This window comes from Galeopterus variegatus, unplaced genomic scaffold (genome assembly GCF_000696425.1).
Source record: "Galeopterus variegatus unplaced genomic scaffold, G_variegatus-3.0.2 Scaffold203, whole genome shotgun sequence".
NCBI classification, from domain to species: Eukaryota; Metazoa; Chordata; class Mammalia; order Dermoptera; family Cynocephalidae; genus Galeopterus; species Galeopterus variegatus.
In genome coordinates this window covers 92,528-108,621 of record NW_007726314.1, presented here as the reverse complement: position 1 = coordinate 108,621, position 16,094 = coordinate 92,528, and the positions used below count along the sequence as shown (strand labels likewise).

Below are 16,094 nucleotides of genomic sequence, written 5' to 3'. Positions count from 1 at the left end.
AACGGGATTGCAACCCTCGGTGTTGCTCCCGCGCCTCGCTCAGCCAGTGAGCGGGAACCGGTCTGTATGTGGGATCCGAACCCTCGGGCGGGAGCGCCGCCGCACTTCCCAAGCGGCGCACTATCCAGTGCGCCACCAGGCCGGCCCATGCTGTGTATTCTTGACTCCTCTAGCTGCCCACTCCATCGCTGCTCAGAGATTGCCCTGTCCACACTCATCCGCCTTACACTGACTAAGTGTTCACCCACAGAGACCTCCTGGCTGCCCCGTGCTGCCAACTCCAAGGCACTGACCTCCTCCCTCTCAGGGCTGCCAACATTGACTGTCACACTAACCTGTCCACACTAACTTCACACAAACCTTCAAACTTCCCCTGCATTAACCCTGCCTGCGCTGCCACCCTGTTCTCTGCCAGACACCCAGTGGTCCCTGACCCCTTATCTTGCCTCTGTCCCCAGCCCCTGAACCTGTGGGCAGTGTGTCAAAGCTGCAGATACTCAATGCTTCCAGCGATGTTCTGCGGGTCACCTGGGTAGGGGTCACTGGAGCCACAGCCTACAGACTGTCTTGGGGCCGGAGTGAAGGTGTGGCTCCCTGACCCTGCCCTTGTCCTTTCTGGCTGGGATTGCTTCCTTTGGTCAGCCACCACCATCCCTGACGGTTGCTTTCTGCTCACTTGGCCAGGTGGCCCCACAAGACAGCAGATGCTGCCAGGAAACACAGATTCTGCAGAGATCCGGGGTCTCGAAGGTGGAGTCAGCTATTCCGTGCGAGTGACTGCGCTTGTGGGGGACCGAGAGGGCGCACCTGTCTCTATTGTCGTCACCACGCGTAGGCGGAGATTGGGCTGGAGCGAGACTTGGATTGGTGGCTTGAACTATTGGGGGGCGGGGCTTTGCTCGGGGCTGGGAAAGGGACCAGGGATTGATAATGAGCCTGTGGGGGCGGGGTCTGAGAGGAGGGGAAGGATGCAGCCTGGGATAGGCAGAGGGGCTGATTGAGGGAGGTGCGTGTTCCAGGGTTGGTCTCGGATTGGCTCAGAGGCCAGTGGGGGCGGAGCCTTCCTGATTTTCGCTCTTTCTCTCAAGCGCCTGAGGCACCACCAGCTCTCGCGACCCTTCGCGTAGTGCAGCGGGGAGAGAATTCGCTGAGGCTGCGATGGGAGCCAGTGCCCGGGGCACGTGGCTTCCGTCTGCGTTGGCGACCTGAGGGTGAGAGGTGCCTCCGGTAGGAGGTTAGGGATCAAGGGGGGTGGGGCTGTGGGCGGAGTCAGAGAGGTAGGCGGGGTGAGTGAGGGTGGACGGGGTCTGTTATTGGGAGTCTTGAGGGGTCAGGGACAGTAGGTGGGATTAACCAATGAGGTGGGTGGGGTCAATGAGGTCATTGAGGGTAAGTCGGGCAGTTTCAGTAAAGTGGGCAGGGTCATTGAGAATGAGGAACATCAATCAGGAGGGAGGACCCGGTTAGCAGAGTCAGTCAGTGAGGTGGTTGGGGTCACCAGTCAGTAAGGTAGGGGGCTAGTGAGGTGGGCGGGCCCATTAATGCCGGTAGGTAGCGCCCCCCCACATGCTCCCGGCCCCCACCTTCGTGCCTGCCCCAGGTGGTCAGGAACAGTCCCGGGTCTTGGGACCCGAGGTCAGTAGCTACAACCTGGAGGGGCTGGAGCCAGCGACACTGTACCACCTGTGGCTGAGCGTCCTGGAACCGGCTGGAGAAGGGCCACCCATGGAAGTGACTGCGCAAACTGGTGAGCCCAGAAGGCCCACCCCGCCTTGGTGTGATCCTCCCTGCACTGGTGACCCACCCTGATTTCCTGCACTCCAGGCCCTGAGTGACCCGTCCTGTAGCCCCCCCCCGCCACCGTGACCCTGAGGTGATCCCAGCGTGACTTCCCATGACACTTAACTAAGATGAACCCACCCCAGGATCTCCGATCTCTCCCCTCTGGATTCTCAGGACACAGCCTCTGATCCCTGATCTTTTATTCCTCCTTCAGAGACACCTCGTGTCCCAAGCACTGAATTACGTGTAGTGGACACCTCGATCGACTCAGTGACTCTGGCCTGGACCCCGGTGTCCGGGGCATCCAGTTACATCCTATCCTGGCGGCCACTCAGTGGCCTTGGCCAGGGTGAGGCGGAGACCGGGGTTGGGGTGGGCTGGCAATTGGGGCTTCATGAAAGGCCTGGTTTCACCGAGTTCTGTCCTCTGCAGAAGTGCCCGCAGCCCCCCAGACACTTCCAGGGATCTCGAGCTCTCAGCGGGTGACAGGGCTAGAGCCTGGCATCTCTTATATCTTCTCCTTGACACCTGTCCGGGGGGGTGTGCCGGGTCCTGAGGCCTCTGTCACACAGAACCCAGGTATGGTGGGCACAGTAGGAGCGGCCAAGGGGGCTGCTAGATGGGTCGATTGCTTCAGTAACTATGCCCCCTTCCTTCAGTGTGTCCTCGTGGCCTGGTGGATGTGGTGTTCCTGCTGCATACCACTCGAGACAATGCTCATCGTGCAGAGGCTGTGAGGCGGGTCCTGGAGCGTCTGGTGTCTGCACTTGGGCCTCTTGGGCCACAGGCAGCCCAGGTTTGGCAGTAGAGGCAGCCAGAACCCTACCTCTCTACCCCAGGCTCCACACCAGCTACCGTGTCACTGCCCCGCCATAGGTTCAGCCTTTCTCCTAGCTCTCCCCCAGGCTCCAGGTCTTCTTTCCTGCTGGTTGGCCCCCTATCCTGCTGTCATGGTTGACCCCCTAATAAATATCGCAGGCTTAGTCACATCCCCATATCTCTATGTTTCTCTGGGCTCTATGTGCCTCTGTCCTTGCTCTGTCATTCTCCCAGGCTCTGTCTCTTCCCCCACCCCAGGTTGGCCTGCTGTCCTACAGTCACCGGCCCTCCCCACTGTTCCCACTGAATAGCTCCCATGACCTTGGCATCATCTTGCAGAAGATCCGTGACATCCCCTACATGGACCCAAGTGGGAACAACCTGGGTGAGGACAGCAGTGGGCATGGATTCCTGGGGCTTCCCCTTTGGGAGCTTGGTACCCTAGGGTTCTGACATGTCCTTCCTTCTAGGTGCGGCTGTGGTCACAGCTCACAGATACCTGTTGGCACCAGATGCTCCTGGGCGTCGCCCACACGTGCCAGGGGTGATGGTTCTGCTAGTGGATGAGCCCTTGAGAGGTGACATATTCAGCCCCATCCGTGAGGCCCAAGCTGCTGGTAAGGAGTAGGGCTGATGGAGATAGAGCCTGGGAACAGGGGTGGCCCCAGCAGGGTTGTCATTCAGGATGCTGGACCCCTCCTCAGGGCTCAATGTGGTGATGTTGGGCTTGGTGGGTGCGGACCCAGAGCAACTGCGTCGCTTGGTGCCGGGCATGGACCCTGTACAGACCTTCTTCGCCGTGGATGATGGTCCAAGCCTGGACCGGGCAGCCAGTGGCCTGGCAGTAGTCCTGTGTCAGTCAGCCACGCAGGTTTGGAAAAGGCCTCTGGGGGAATAGATGGTGGAGAAGAGGGAGTCTGGGGGTTCTTGGTAGAACTGCGCGGCCTCAAAGAGATCTTGTGCCCACAGCCACGGCCAGAGCCTTGCTCAGTGCATTGTCCAAAGGTAAATGTCCAGGGTCGAGAGGGTGGGCGAGGCCCTACCAGGGGATAGCCACTCTGACCTTCATCTGACATGTCTTTCCCCAGGGCCAGAAGGGGGAACCTGGAGAGATGGTGAGTGGCTCTGCTGGGGGGTGGAGAATGGGTTGGGCAGCAGTGGGGAAGGGGGAGGTTGGCAGAACAGGGCTCACTTGTCACTCTTCCTAGGGCCTGAGAGGACAAGCTGGGCCTCCTGGCCCCCCTGGCCTCCCGGTGAGTTCCTCCCCGCACTTGTCCCTGTGGCCTGACTGGCTTAGCACCTCCTTACCTGCTCTTTTCTCTCAGGGCAGGACCGGTGCTCCAGGCCCCCAAGGGCCCCCTGGAAGTACCATTGCAAAGGGTGAGCAGGTGAGTGTGGAGACCATTGAGGTTCCTCTAAGGCACTGCTCAAAGTTTTCTCAGGGCCTAGAAGACAGAAGGAAGAAGCAGAATTAGACTCACAGGGTACTCCTAAGAGCCTAAGTAGAGATGGTAAACTACACTAGAGACTTTGGGGGAGGCTTTGAAGTAGAGGGGCCAATGGGGCTTTGCAATGCCCTGCGGAGCCTGGGTGGCAGTCCTAAGTCCCAGAGTCAGGGAAGGGCCTCTGCCTCATCACTGCCCTGATGCCTGGGATTGGGCTGCATTTAGCTCTGAGGGGCCAGTTTGCTGTCCCACTATTCTACTTTTGACAACATCTGGGGACCTGTAGGGTGAGGAGACCCTGGGTGATGGAGTGGGGCTCCTCCAGCAAATGAGGGCACTGGGGGAGGGTCCCTTCCTGCCCTGACCTCTTTGCCTCCTTAGGGCTTCCCTGGAGCAGATGGGCCTGCAGGCAGCCCTGGCCGACCTGGGACTCCTGGGACCCCTGGGGCCCCTGGCACTCCTGGCCCAAAGGTGAGCTAGCCTTGCCCTTGCAGGTCTTGGTGGGACATTTTGTTTGAGAGGGTGGGTGATTCTGATTCTTCTGACTCTGGCCTCCATTTTCAGGGCTCTCCAGGGTGGCCTGGCCCTCGTGGGGAACCAGTATGTGCCTTCCTTTCTTTGTTCTCCCAGCATCTTCCTGTGGTTCTTTCTACAGGGTGGGGAGCCTGGGCGGTGGGGCAGTGGGGGCCACCCTGAGACTTGCCTGGGCCCAAGCACCACTCTCTGCTCTGTTTTGTCCTCAGGGAGAACGAGGGCCTCGAGGCCCGAAGGGGGAGCCGGTAGGTGAAGAGGGAAGGGATGGGTCCAGGATGTCCCAGGGAGGAGCAGGGGTGGCCCAGGCCAGACCCTGTGCAGGGCCTAAGGTGTTGTAAGAAGGAGCTGGGGCACCTCTAGGGGCTTCTTCCACCTCAAGACTCTCATATCGTGAATCCTGCCCACTGCTCTCTGCCCCTGCAGGGGCAACCTGGGCAAGTCATTGGAGGAGAGGGACGAGGGCTTCCTGGACAGAAAGGGGACCCTGGACCTTCGGTAAGTGCCAGGGTATGTGACACAAGTGAGGCAAAAGTGGGGTCTGTAGGATTGCACCTTATGCTTTGTGTCCTCCATCAGGGTCCCCCTGGACCTCGTGGCCCATTGGGGGACCCAGGACCCCGTGGTCCCCCAGGGATTCCTGGAATACCTGTGAAGGTGACAGTATGATCCCCATATGGTCTCACAACCTCCATGTGACTCAGAGATCTGGTGACCCCATTCGAATCCACCCAACTCCTACTGGTTGCTCTAAGCCCATGTGGCCCTTTGACCCCCCCCAATGACTCCTCAGTCCCCCCATGATCCTAGTAATTCATTTTGATCCCATGATCTTTATCCGTCCTGGTATCTTGGGGAGAGAGGTATGGCCCAGGGTCATGTGGTCATGATCTGTCTTCCAGGGTGACAAAGGTGATCGTGGGGAACGGGTAAGTGAGGCACAAGGTATGCTGGGGGTGGCTTGGAGTCTGATTCTCCAGCCAATCCCTGACCTGCTGTTCTCTCCCAGGGTCCGCCTGGACCAGGCAATGGTGGCACTGCTCCTGGGGAGCCTGGGCTGCCGGTAAGGGGTCCTCGAGGCTCTGCTGGGGAACCTGCTCAGGGATGTGGGTAGAGGGACTAAAGATTCTGCTGGGGCAGTGGTTGGGTGCTGGGCTTAACAGTTCTTGGCTCACATTTTTACTCATCTCCTTCTAGGGTCTTCCTGGAAGCCCTGGACCCCAAGGCCCAATCGGCCCCTCTGGAGAGAAAGGAGAAAAGGTACAAAACTTGATATCTGGGTGTCTCATTTCTGGGGTGGGAGGCTGGGTGCTGGGGGGCCACACTTCTCCTGGGTCTTCCTACCTATGTGTTTCTCCTTCAGGGTGACTGTGTGGATGGAGCCCCAGGCCTCCCAGGACAACCTGGGATCCCGGGTGAGCGGGTGAGTGTAGGGATTCTGAATATGGTGGGCACAGCTCCAGCCCCCACCCTCAGCCATCAATTGCTATTCCATTCTTCTGTCCAAACCCAAATCTCTGAACCCCCAAATTCATCCCTTCCAGGGCCTACGGGGATCTCCTGGAGCCATTGGCCCCAAAGTGAGTACCAGCTGGGGGGTCAGATGTGAGAGGTAGTACTCTGGGACCCCTACAGTGCTGAGGGAGGCTGGAAGATCAGGAGAGAAGAGTTCTTTCCAGGTTGTGGTTTTGGGATGTGTGTGTGTTGGGGTGGGGGTTAGAGTTTGAGACACCTTGTCTGGGGGTTGATGGTCAGGGCCCCTCTTCTAACTTCTCTCTCCTCAGGGTGACCGAGGACTGACGGGGCCCCTGGGTGAGACTGGAGAGAAGGTAAATGCAGCCTGGGTGGCTCTCAGGGCACTGGAGGATCTGGGGCCAGACTCAGCTCTGACCTCTTCTGTTCCATCAGGGCGAACGTGGACCCCCTGGCCTAGTAGGGCCCCAGGTAAGCCCACTGACCCCAATGCCAGTGCCAGCTGACCTGGGCTCTGTGCCCCCTCCTGGTTCTGACTTCTTGCCCTTGACTCCCACTGCCCCTGCCCCTTCACCACTTCTCACATGACCTCCTAACCCCTGCTGCTGCAGGCTCTAACTGTCAGCGCCAGGGACCCAGCTTTTAACTTTCTGACCTTGCTGAACTGATCTTGACTTTCACTGACCTGGTTGGTCTCTGTCCTGCTGCCAAGTTTGATCCCTGCCGACCTAAATCCCAGTCTTCCTTGGCCGCTGTCTAGCTCCCACCCCCAGCCTCTTGCCCTGGTTTGCCCATAATCCCCCTGCCCTCGCCACCTGGAGCAGCACTTCTGTTCCTCTTCAGGGGCTGCCAGGGGTTGCTGGACGTCCTGGAGCCGAGGGTCCTGAAGTGAGTCTGTGACTGTGATGGGACCAGGAGTGGGGCTTTCATGTGTTCCTCCCTCCTCCTCTCCTCCTGGGTTCACACTTTCTCCACATATAGGGGCCACCAGGACCCACTGGCCGCCGAGGAGAGAAGGTGGGTCATGGGCTGGGGGCCATATTCCCTGGTCCCGGGGATGTAGCAGGTGAGACACTGGGACCTTGGTTCCTAGGTGGGCCTCTGACCCATGCCTGCCCTATCCTCTCTCCACAGGGGGAGCCTGGTCGCCCTGGGGACCCTGCAGTGGTGGTGAGTGAAGGGAGGATGGGCCTCTGAGCCCAGTACAGGCTTGAGCAGTGACCCACCTATAAACCACTGTTTGGGCTGTGTGACTGCACAACCCTGGGACCCTGGGCAGGCTCAGAGTCTCCTTGTGCTATAACCTTCCTCCAGACTCTTGGATGTTATTCTGTGACCCATGACCGCCATACAGGTCATGAGCTTTGTGTCAACCTGTTTTGTGTAACCCCTACTGTGCTCCCAGTGGTGACCTTGTGACCTCTGGGCAGAGACTGAGCTCTGTGACTTCCAGTTCTACATAACCCCTATCCCAATCAAGACTTTGGTTCTATGTTCCCCAGGTGGGGCCAAGCTGTGTCTGTCCTCTTTGTTTTTAGGGAACTGATGGTGCTGGAGCCAAAGGAGAGAAGGTAAATCTGGTGTGGGCCAGGGGAGGTTATTACAGGCTAAGGTCAAGGTCACAGGTCCTGTTCTCTGGGCCTGTCGGGAGGCCCCTGGAGGTCACAAGCGTGTGGCATGATTGCTGGGTTGTAGGGGTACCTGGAACCTGGAGCTAGCACTGATGGTCTTTGTCATCTCCAGGGAGATGTGGGGCCTGCTGGGCCCAGAGGAGCTGTTGGAGTCAAAGGGGAACAGGTGAGTGAAGGGAATGTTTAGAGGGTGGGGCAGGCGAAGGTTGTGCCATCCTGACTTCTGATCTTTCCACCCACAGGGTCCACCCGGCTTGGTTCTTCCTGGAGACCCTGGCCCCAAGGGGGACCCTGGAGACCGGGTGAGTAAATGTGGGGATGGGGAGTGTGACAGAGGAAGATGAGGTGGAGCCTGGGAACCCTGACTAAATCCTGTTCCCCTGTTATGACCGTCAGGGTCCCATTGGCCTCACTGGCAGAGCAGGACTCCCGGTGAGTACCTGTGACCTTGGGTAACTTCAATGTTTCAGGGGTTACCTCCCCTCGAGGGCTGCCTGTTGCATGCATCCTGTATCACCTCACTCTTGCCTCCTCCTCAGGGTGATTCAGGGCCTCCTGGAGAGAAGGGAGACCCTGGGAGGCCTGGCCCCCCAGGACCTATTGGACCCCGAGGTCGAGATGTAAGAGGCTGGAGTTGGGAGAGTCCTGGAGGGAGGGGAGGAGGGATGTTGCCAGCATTGCTGGGGTCTTGGGACCATGGCTGTCTCCTGTCTCACAGGGTGAAGTTGGAGAGAAAGGTGACGAGGGTCCCCCGGTGAGACTCCTCCGCATTGTGGTTTCTGGTCCTTTACCCTTGAACTGTGATCCCAATGGGCTGGGGGCTCCACCAGGTCCAAACCCCTGCCTCCTATCCATCTGGTGCCCAGGCCCTCCTCTGCCCCTACTTGCTGAGTTAGATCCCAACTCACCTGCACAAAGTGACTTTTCTCTTCATCACCAGGGTGACCCAGGTTTGCCTGGAAAACCAGGCGAACGTGGTCTTCGGGTGAGTTTTGACAGGGAGAAGTAAGGGGGGTGATGGAGGAGGTGGGCATGAAGGTGATGAGGAACTTCGAGCGGGAAAGAGTGGCAGGAAACTCTGGAGGGAGGCTTGGGGAACCAGGATCAGTATAGGGGCTCACAGGGGAACCTGCAAAATGCTGGGATGGCCTGTCTCAAACCAGCTGCTCTTCTCAGGGAGCACCTGGAGCTCGGGGACCTGTGGGTGAGAAGGGCGACCAAGGAGATCCTGGAGAGGACGGTCGAAACGTGAGTCCCATCAACCTCAATCCCCCAACCATCCAGTTTCCAGCCCCTGATCCTGCAACCCCAACCTTGCAATGCTGCACCCTCCCAATTCTCATTTCCTGTGACCCCTTCATCACAACCCCCGCAAAGGACACCAGGATCCCCATGAGTTCTCATGGTGCTTCCAAATCTCCCCCAAACCGCTGCCTACCCTGAATGACCCTGACACCCTGGCTTTCTGCAGGGCAGCCCTGGACCATCTGGACCCAAGGGTGACCGTGGGGAGCCGGTGAGTAGTGCTGGCATTCCGGGCTCAGTAGGGTGGAGATTTCTGTAGTGCTGCCACCAGTGCTGTGGTCGATGTCCACACAAGGGGCCTAGAGGTCAAGGTAGGGAGCACTGATGGCCGTCCCCAGGCCTGGCCTGCCCTCTGGGGCTTGGCATTGGGGTGCCACAGGGAATTTGGAGGCAGCACTGAGCCTGGGGCAAACCTGAGCCATGCCCTGGGACCTTGGGCCTCCTGTTGACTATAACCATTTCTTTTCCCAGGGTCCCCCAGGCCCCCCTGGACGGTTGGTAAGGCTTGAGTTGGGGATGTTCCTCTGCCATCTCCCTCACCTGCCCCTGTTGGCTCCATACTGTGTTCCCTCATCCCTTCCACTGACTCCCATTTTCCCCACTGCCCTCCGATACCTCCACTGATCCCTGTAGCCCTTCACTGACCCCGTCCCCCCACACCAACCTCACTTCTTCTCACTGGTCATTCCCCCCACAGGTGGACATGGGCCTTGGAGCCAGAGAGAAGGTATCGGGGCTTGGGGGTGGAGTGAAGCCGTGAGTCCAGGAAAGGATCCTGGTGCCCCTTGTGACAGGCTCTGCTTCGGGCATGCCTTGTGGCTAAAGGGCTGTTCCCTCAGCGTGCTTGTTTCTGCCACAGGGAGAGCCTGGGGACCGTGGACAGGAGGGCCCTCGAGGACCCAAGGGTGACCCCGGTCTCCCTGGAGTCCCTGGAGAGAGGGTGAGTGTGATTGGGCCTGTGGGGAGGTAGGGCCTGGGAAAGCCTGCTCTGATTTCTTCCTCCCCCACCCTCAGGGCATTGACGGGCTTCGGGGGCCCCCAGGCCCGCAGGTTAGTGATGTACTTTGCCCTATCAGTCTAAGTCCCCATCTTGCCCTCACCTCTTAACTGACCTTGTTCCCTCCAGGGGGACCCAGGTGTCCGAGGCCCAACAGGAGAAAAGGTGAGAGGTGTGGGGGTTTTCAGGATGTGAGCATGGACTCCCAGATCCATCAGAGCCTTCGAGGCCTGTGACCACTCTGTTTTTGTCAGGGCGACCGGGGCCCCCCTGGGCTGGATGGCCGGAGTGGGCTGGATGGGAAACCAGGAGCTGCTGGCCCCGCTGGTCTGCATGTAAGTCATGGTAGTTGCTGCCTGGTCATCCCCATTCCTTACTCCTTCACATGAAGGCCTTGGACCGCAGCCTTATCTGGGTGGTCATATTAGTCCACTTATGTTGCTTATAACCAAGTACACAGAACTGGGTGATTTATAAAGAAAACAAAATTTATTGCTTACAGTGTCAGAGGCTAGGAAGTCCAACGTCCAGGGAACACATCTGGTGAAGGCTTTCTTTGGTGGTGACTTCAGTGATGGCAGGGTATCCTACTGCAGAAATGGTGGAGCAGAGATAGCAGAGAGAGAGCAGACAGACTCTCCTCTCCTTTTAATGCCCTCAGAACCACGCCCTTGACCACATTTTTAACCCATTCACTATGGCAGGGTCCTACAATTTAATCACCTCTTTAAAGCTCCACCCTTCAATTACCATAATAGGATTTCCCACCCTCTTAACAGTCACAGTGGGGACTAAGTTTCTAATACATAAAGCTTGGGGGACACAATTAAGGTTCAGTGAGTTTTGGGGGGACATAATTCAATCCACTACAGTGGTCTTGGCCCTGACAAACTCTAGGGCCAGATGTGTTACCTGCATCTTCTTCCAGAACCCTGCCTGGGTGGGGCATGCTACTGCCCTTGCAGGCCTCGGGTTCACTAGGCCTTGGGAACTAGTGGCCGTGTCAGTGGGCAATGCCCCTGACTCTATGGCCACGACGAACTCCATGACTTTGAGTCTCTCCTCAGGGTGCTGCTGGCAAAGCCGGGGACCCAGGGAGAGATGTAAGTGGAGGGGATTCTGGGGTGGAGGGCAGCTTTGGGGTCCAGTGTAAGCTTCAGCCAGGTCATCATAGTCATGGCATCAGCAAGAGTATGGGGAGTTGGTCCAGCCCTGTCTTTGGGAGGGGTCTTAGTCCCTGGCAGACAGGTTTTAGTAGAGCCCCCCTTTCTGTCTTCACCTTGGGGGTCTTAATAGGCCCCCCATATTCTGGGGGTTCTACCCTTGGGATCTGTGCCTCAGGAAATCTCAATGGGACCTCGCAATCTTGGTGGTCTACAATAGAGGAAGATCTTAATGGGGTTCTCCCAGTCTATGGGGTATGCCCCATGGGATATCTCAGAGACCCTCTCAATCCTAACAAAAACTTTTTCCAGGGGCTTCCAGGTCTCCGAGGAGAGCAAGGTCCCCCTGGTCCCCCTGGCCCCCCTGGGGCAGTGGTGAGTCCAGGCTTTCATGCCACCCTTTTGCCCCCTTACTACTCTTGTCCCAGCCCTCACATCTGACCAATGATCTCTTCCCACAGGGAAAGGCAGGCGAGGATGGCAAACCTGGCTTGAATGGGAAAAATGTGAGTGTGTCCAGAGCAATCACAGTGAAACCTGCTGAGAAACACCAGCACTTGAACACAGCCCAGATCTGTGGATACATGGGGCACATGTGCAGACACATGTAGACATGTGCCAACGCCTGCATACCTAGCCCAGATATACAGATACATACAGAAACACAGTTCTATGTGCACACACAGGCAGCCTCCCAGACACATTGTGAATTAGGTGATATGCCAACTTGTGCCTGGATGGGCCAACACATGCTGAGATAACCCATGGCCACAGGTACAGGCGAAGAGCCATAGACACAGGTCAAGAGACACAGACACATTGGCATGAAACCACATTCAGGGACATGTGGAGACATGTTGATACCCAGACACTTCCACCCAGACTCAGGTATGTGCTAAGATATGGACCCATGACTACATGTGGACCTGTGTTAAGACATGGTGAGACACACATCCATGGTTCTGACATGTGACATGTATTGGGACATGCTGACACATGCATTTATATCCACAGTGACCCACACATATATGGTCATGCACATTAAGATACACACGACTTGCAGACAGATGCCAAGACACACAGTTCTTAAGGCACTGGGGACCTGTGTATACATGTATAAGCCCATGCACATACGCAGACATGGGCCAAGGTATGTACACAGACTGACACATACAGTTGCCTACAGGACACACAGGCTCCTGGGTGTGCATGCCAAGACACACATATGTATGCACCCACCCAGGACACATGGACACTCACCCACCGAGAGACACATAGATGTGGAGTTGCATCTAGAGGGCCAGAGACGGGGAAATGTGCAGTTACATGCGGAGGTAAGCAGGCCTGTGCAGGCTTATCCCTAGACATGCAGCAGCTCACCCAGATGGTCACAGGCCATGTTCCAAGACACACAGAGCCATGGAGCTACATATGCAGACATACAGTCATAGTCATCTGAATCTGCCAAGACACTGTCTTTCAGCCAGACACCGGTGAACATTTGGACTGATGTGAGTCCTCTGCCCACAGGGAGAACCTGGGGACCCTGGAGAAGATGGGAGAAAGGTAAAGCCCCTCACCTGGGGTCTTCCCTGGCCTCAGATTGGGGCTGTGTCTTAAGCACACTTGTCTTCCTTAGGGAGAGAGGGGAGATCCAGGCGCCCCTGGGAGAGAAGTGAGTGCTGGAGTCTTCTGCACCCTTTGGCCCCTGGCCCTGACCCTGCAAGATATGTCTTTTCTGGGGTCTCAGAGTCCTGATGCTGGCTTCATTCTCCACAGGGTCAGGAAGGCCCCAAGGGTGAGCGTGGAGTTCCCGGTAGCCCTGGACTCCAGGGCCCTCCAGGCCTCCAGGGGCAGGTTGGCCCTCCTGGCCAGGTGAGTGTCCAGGGTAGTTCTGGGACTTGGGAGCAATAGAGGCCATTATGTTTTCATGGAATACCCTCCTGGGATGCCATGATCCTGTGTGACCCCTTTGTATTCTTTCATATCTCAGGGTTTTCCTGGTGCCCCAGGAAATATGGGCCTCAAGGTGAGTATGCATGTGTTGGATGGGGATATGGTGAGGGGCTGACCAGGGTAGGGGGACAGTTCCCCTACCTGATCATTCTTTTCTCTCAGGGTGACCGTGGGGAGACTGGATCCAAAGGTGAACAGGTGAGGCCCTCACCTCTTTCACATGCCCAGGCAGCCATAGTACCCACACATGCACACACATGCCCACAAGCTGGGTCCTAGCAGCTTGTCTCTTGACCTCTCCAGGGCCTCCCTGGAGAGCGTGGCCTGAGAGGAGAACCTGGGACCGTGGCGGTGAGTCAGCCTTGGGACCTGGCCCTTGACTCTTTTTTGCATGCCTATGGGGGCCACCTCTCCATCCCCTTCTTGCCATGAGTCTCCACAGGTTCTGTACTGTGTGCTTGGTCCCTTGCCCCATTGAGGTGCCTGTAGCCTGCACTCAAGGGAACCTGGGCAATGGGGACATGCCAGGGAGAGGCTCCCAATGGCCTGCAGCCAGGCTTCAACCAAGAGTTAAAGGGTACTCTGGGCAAGAGGCCTGGGGAAGAGGGTCTGGAGGCTCTTTCTGGGGGCAGTATGGGGCAGGAGACAGGGGCGGCTTCTTAGTGGGCAGCCCCTCACCCAACTTTGTGTCCCCAGAATGTGGAGCGGTTGCTGGAATCTGTTGGCATCAAGGTAGGTTGTTTAGAGGCTGGGGGTAGTGGCCAGTGGGGGCCCCATGGGACAAGTAGTGCCCACATGGGCCAGAGGATTGGTGGCAGTATGGTTCCTGCTTCTCTGACCCCTTGCTGTCCCTCAGACGTCTGCTCTGCGTGAGATTGTGGAGACCTGGGATGAGAGCTCTGGCAGTTTCCTGCCTGTGCCTGAACGGCGTCGTGGCCCCAAGGGGGACCAGGGCGAGCGAGGCCCCCCAGGCAAGGAGGTGAGTGGTGGCTTCTCAGTGGTATGTGGCCCATGGAGGGTGTGGTTGTACAGCCATCATCATTCACTCTTCTGCTCCTCCAGGGCCCCATCGGCTTTCCTGGAGAACGTGGGCTGAAGGGAGATCGTGGAGACCCTGGCCCTCAGGGGCCACCTGGCCTGGCCCTTGGGGAGAGGGGTTCCCCTGGACCTCCTGGCCTTGCTGGGGAGCCTGGAAAGCCTGGTATTCCTGGGCTCCCAGGCCAGGCTGGGAGTGTGGGGGAGGCAGGAAGACCAGGAGAGAGGGTGAGCCTGGGCGCTGGCTGGGAGAGCCAGGGAAGTGGAATCAGGAGGGGTTGGACTCCCTGTGGACATAGTCCTCACACTACTATTTGCATTTCAGGGAGAACGGGGAGAGAAAGGAGAACGGGGAGAACAGGTGATCTGGGATGGGCTCCATGGGGCAGGGGCTGCCTGAGTCTATTCTGGGGCAGCCACCCCATTTTTTTCTTTCTGCAGGGCAGAGATGGCCCTCCTGGCCTTCCTGGACCCCCCGGACCCCCTGGCCCCAAGGTGATCACTCCAGACCTGCCCTAGGCCTGTGACTGGTAACCTAGATGCCACCCTTAGCTTGGGCCCCACAAATTCCATGTGGTATCTCTGACCCCATAACCCTCTGTGATCCTGTGATCTGTGATGACTGCTCCATGCCTCTGTGACAGCCATATTTCTCCCCTGTGACCTTGTGATGGTAGGTGGCTGTGGATGAGCCAAGTCCTGGACTCTCTGGAGAACAAGGACCCCCAGGACTCAAGGGCGTTAAGGTCGGTGTGTGGGATCAGCCTGGGGGCCACCCCCTGTCATGGCACCAGGGCCTGCCTTAACATCTCATTCCCATAGGGGGAGCCAGGCAGTGATGGCGAACGAGGCTCCAAAGGAGACAGGGTGAGGCCTCCTGCCCCCTCATATATTTCCCCCTCCTCTATGGGGGCATACCGAGGTGGCATGCATATGTACGTGGCACATGACAGGGATTGGGGGCTCAGGGCAGAACACTCTGCTTGCAGGGTGTGCCAGGGATCAAGGGAGACAGGGGAGAACCCGGACAGAGGGGTCCCGATGGCAGCCCGGTGAGTCCTTGCCCCATGGGCCACACATGTGCAAGAACAGAGCTTTTACATGTGTTGTCTGAAGTGCAGGGCTGGAGCCTGCACTACCTGGGCCTGTCTGGGTCGTGCCTCTGCTGTCTAGGGGATGGTGGGTGAGGGAAAGCTGGGATCAGGGGACAAGGGCATGTGGCCTTAAATCTGTTCTCTCCAGGGTCTACCAGGAGAGCGTGGTGTGGCTGGGCCTGAAGGGAAGCCGGTGAGTGGTGGTGGGACTGGCCTGGCCTAGGCTCTGGAACCTCTGCTGTCTGGTTGCTCTATGTGCATGTATTACTCGTGGGGGTTGTGCCTTCATGCCCAGGTGTGGGTTCAGGGGCACAATGTCTGTGAAAGGCTTGCTGTGTGCATGTCTGTGTGTATGTGTATGTGCAGGCCCGTGTGTACTATCCCTGAGGGGTAGCCCATGGATACATGGTGATCTGTGCCTGGGAGGGGTGGGGCGTGGAAGTGGTCCCCCAAGGCAAAGACCTTCAGAGGGCGGGAACAGGCCCAAATGAGGCCCACATTGAGGCTGATCATCTTCTTCTCTGTGCAGGGTCTACAGGGTCCGAGGGGGGTGCCTGGCCCAGCAGTGAGTACTTGAGAATCCTCACCTCTCCAGTCCCCATCCTGTGCCCAACCCCAATGAGTAGTCCTGCCTCAGTTTTTCTGGTGGCGTAGGGCTGGCTTCCCCTCATCAGACTTTTTCTCTCCAACAGGGTGGCCATGGAGACCCTGGACCGCCCGGTGCCCCGGTGAGTGACAAGGGGAGCACTACCTAGTTGGGGTCCAGGAGGAATGAGATGGGCGTCGGTCACACCTGATGAACCAGGCTTTGTCCTGTGTTAATCCCTGAGCCCAGGCAGATAATGCTGACCTCTGTCCCCTGC

The 16,094-nt window shown here is 57.9% G+C and overlaps 1 protein-coding gene across 1 annotated transcript in view; it reads left to right on the top strand.

The window, feature by feature from the left end:
- The window catches only part of COL7A1 (collagen, type VII, alpha 1), a 32,857-nt gene that overhangs the window by 7,274 nt on the left and 9,489 nt on the right, over positions 1 to 16,094 (top strand). Inside the window, exons 18-81 of the mRNA XM_008565735.1 lie at positions 459 to 584; positions 685 to 831; positions 1,089 to 1,211; positions 1,601 to 1,747; positions 1,997 to 2,131; positions 2,215 to 2,361; positions 2,442 to 2,578; positions 2,860 to 2,986; positions 3,072 to 3,218; positions 3,306 to 3,472; positions 3,571 to 3,606; positions 3,690 to 3,716; positions 3,810 to 3,854; positions 3,927 to 3,989; positions 4,428 to 4,517; positions 4,611 to 4,646; positions 4,790 to 4,825; positions 5,004 to 5,075; positions 5,157 to 5,234; positions 5,480 to 5,506; positions 5,587 to 5,640; positions 5,775 to 5,837; positions 5,941 to 6,000; positions 6,122 to 6,157; positions 6,362 to 6,406; positions 6,486 to 6,521; positions 6,894 to 6,938; positions 7,032 to 7,067; positions 7,185 to 7,220; positions 7,589 to 7,621; positions 7,794 to 7,847; positions 7,924 to 7,983; positions 8,078 to 8,113; positions 8,221 to 8,301; positions 8,400 to 8,435; positions 8,622 to 8,666; positions 8,858 to 8,929; positions 9,153 to 9,197; positions 9,458 to 9,484; positions 9,684 to 9,713; positions 9,846 to 9,926; positions 10,001 to 10,036; positions 10,113 to 10,148; positions 10,238 to 10,318; positions 11,051 to 11,086; positions 11,459 to 11,521; positions 11,608 to 11,652; positions 12,677 to 12,712; positions 12,786 to 12,821; positions 12,926 to 13,021; positions 13,140 to 13,175; positions 13,265 to 13,300; positions 13,406 to 13,453; positions 13,799 to 13,834; positions 13,959 to 14,081; positions 14,165 to 14,365; positions 14,463 to 14,498; positions 14,579 to 14,632; positions 14,815 to 14,883; positions 14,960 to 15,004; positions 15,127 to 15,189; positions 15,380 to 15,424; positions 15,761 to 15,796; positions 15,924 to 15,959. Coding sequence (XP_008563957.1) covers positions 459 to 584; positions 685 to 831; positions 1,089 to 1,211; positions 1,601 to 1,747; positions 1,997 to 2,131; positions 2,215 to 2,361; positions 2,442 to 2,578; positions 2,860 to 2,986; positions 3,072 to 3,218; positions 3,306 to 3,472; positions 3,571 to 3,606; positions 3,690 to 3,716; positions 3,810 to 3,854; positions 3,927 to 3,989; positions 4,428 to 4,517; positions 4,611 to 4,646; positions 4,790 to 4,825; positions 5,004 to 5,075; positions 5,157 to 5,234; positions 5,480 to 5,506; positions 5,587 to 5,640; positions 5,775 to 5,837; positions 5,941 to 6,000; positions 6,122 to 6,157; positions 6,362 to 6,406; positions 6,486 to 6,521; positions 6,894 to 6,938; positions 7,032 to 7,067; positions 7,185 to 7,220; positions 7,589 to 7,621; positions 7,794 to 7,847; positions 7,924 to 7,983; positions 8,078 to 8,113; positions 8,221 to 8,301; positions 8,400 to 8,435; positions 8,622 to 8,666; positions 8,858 to 8,929; positions 9,153 to 9,197; positions 9,458 to 9,484; positions 9,684 to 9,713; positions 9,846 to 9,926; positions 10,001 to 10,036; positions 10,113 to 10,148; positions 10,238 to 10,318; positions 11,051 to 11,086; positions 11,459 to 11,521; positions 11,608 to 11,652; positions 12,677 to 12,712; positions 12,786 to 12,821; positions 12,926 to 13,021; positions 13,140 to 13,175; positions 13,265 to 13,300; positions 13,406 to 13,453; positions 13,799 to 13,834; positions 13,959 to 14,081; positions 14,165 to 14,365; positions 14,463 to 14,498; positions 14,579 to 14,632; positions 14,815 to 14,883; positions 14,960 to 15,004; positions 15,127 to 15,189; positions 15,380 to 15,424; positions 15,761 to 15,796; positions 15,924 to 15,959 — 4,253 coding nt within the window. The remainder of the gene's footprint in view (positions 1 to 458; positions 585 to 684; positions 832 to 1,088; positions 1,212 to 1,600; positions 1,748 to 1,996; positions 2,132 to 2,214; positions 2,362 to 2,441; positions 2,579 to 2,859; positions 2,987 to 3,071; positions 3,219 to 3,305; positions 3,473 to 3,570; positions 3,607 to 3,689; positions 3,717 to 3,809; positions 3,855 to 3,926; positions 3,990 to 4,427; positions 4,518 to 4,610; positions 4,647 to 4,789; positions 4,826 to 5,003; positions 5,076 to 5,156; positions 5,235 to 5,479; positions 5,507 to 5,586; positions 5,641 to 5,774; positions 5,838 to 5,940; positions 6,001 to 6,121; positions 6,158 to 6,361; positions 6,407 to 6,485; positions 6,522 to 6,893; positions 6,939 to 7,031; positions 7,068 to 7,184; positions 7,221 to 7,588; positions 7,622 to 7,793; positions 7,848 to 7,923; positions 7,984 to 8,077; positions 8,114 to 8,220; positions 8,302 to 8,399; positions 8,436 to 8,621; positions 8,667 to 8,857; positions 8,930 to 9,152; positions 9,198 to 9,457; positions 9,485 to 9,683; positions 9,714 to 9,845; positions 9,927 to 10,000; positions 10,037 to 10,112; positions 10,149 to 10,237; positions 10,319 to 11,050; positions 11,087 to 11,458; positions 11,522 to 11,607; positions 11,653 to 12,676; positions 12,713 to 12,785; positions 12,822 to 12,925; positions 13,022 to 13,139; positions 13,176 to 13,264; positions 13,301 to 13,405; positions 13,454 to 13,798; positions 13,835 to 13,958; positions 14,082 to 14,164; positions 14,366 to 14,462; positions 14,499 to 14,578; positions 14,633 to 14,814; positions 14,884 to 14,959; positions 15,005 to 15,126; positions 15,190 to 15,379; positions 15,425 to 15,760; positions 15,797 to 15,923; positions 15,960 to 16,094) is intronic.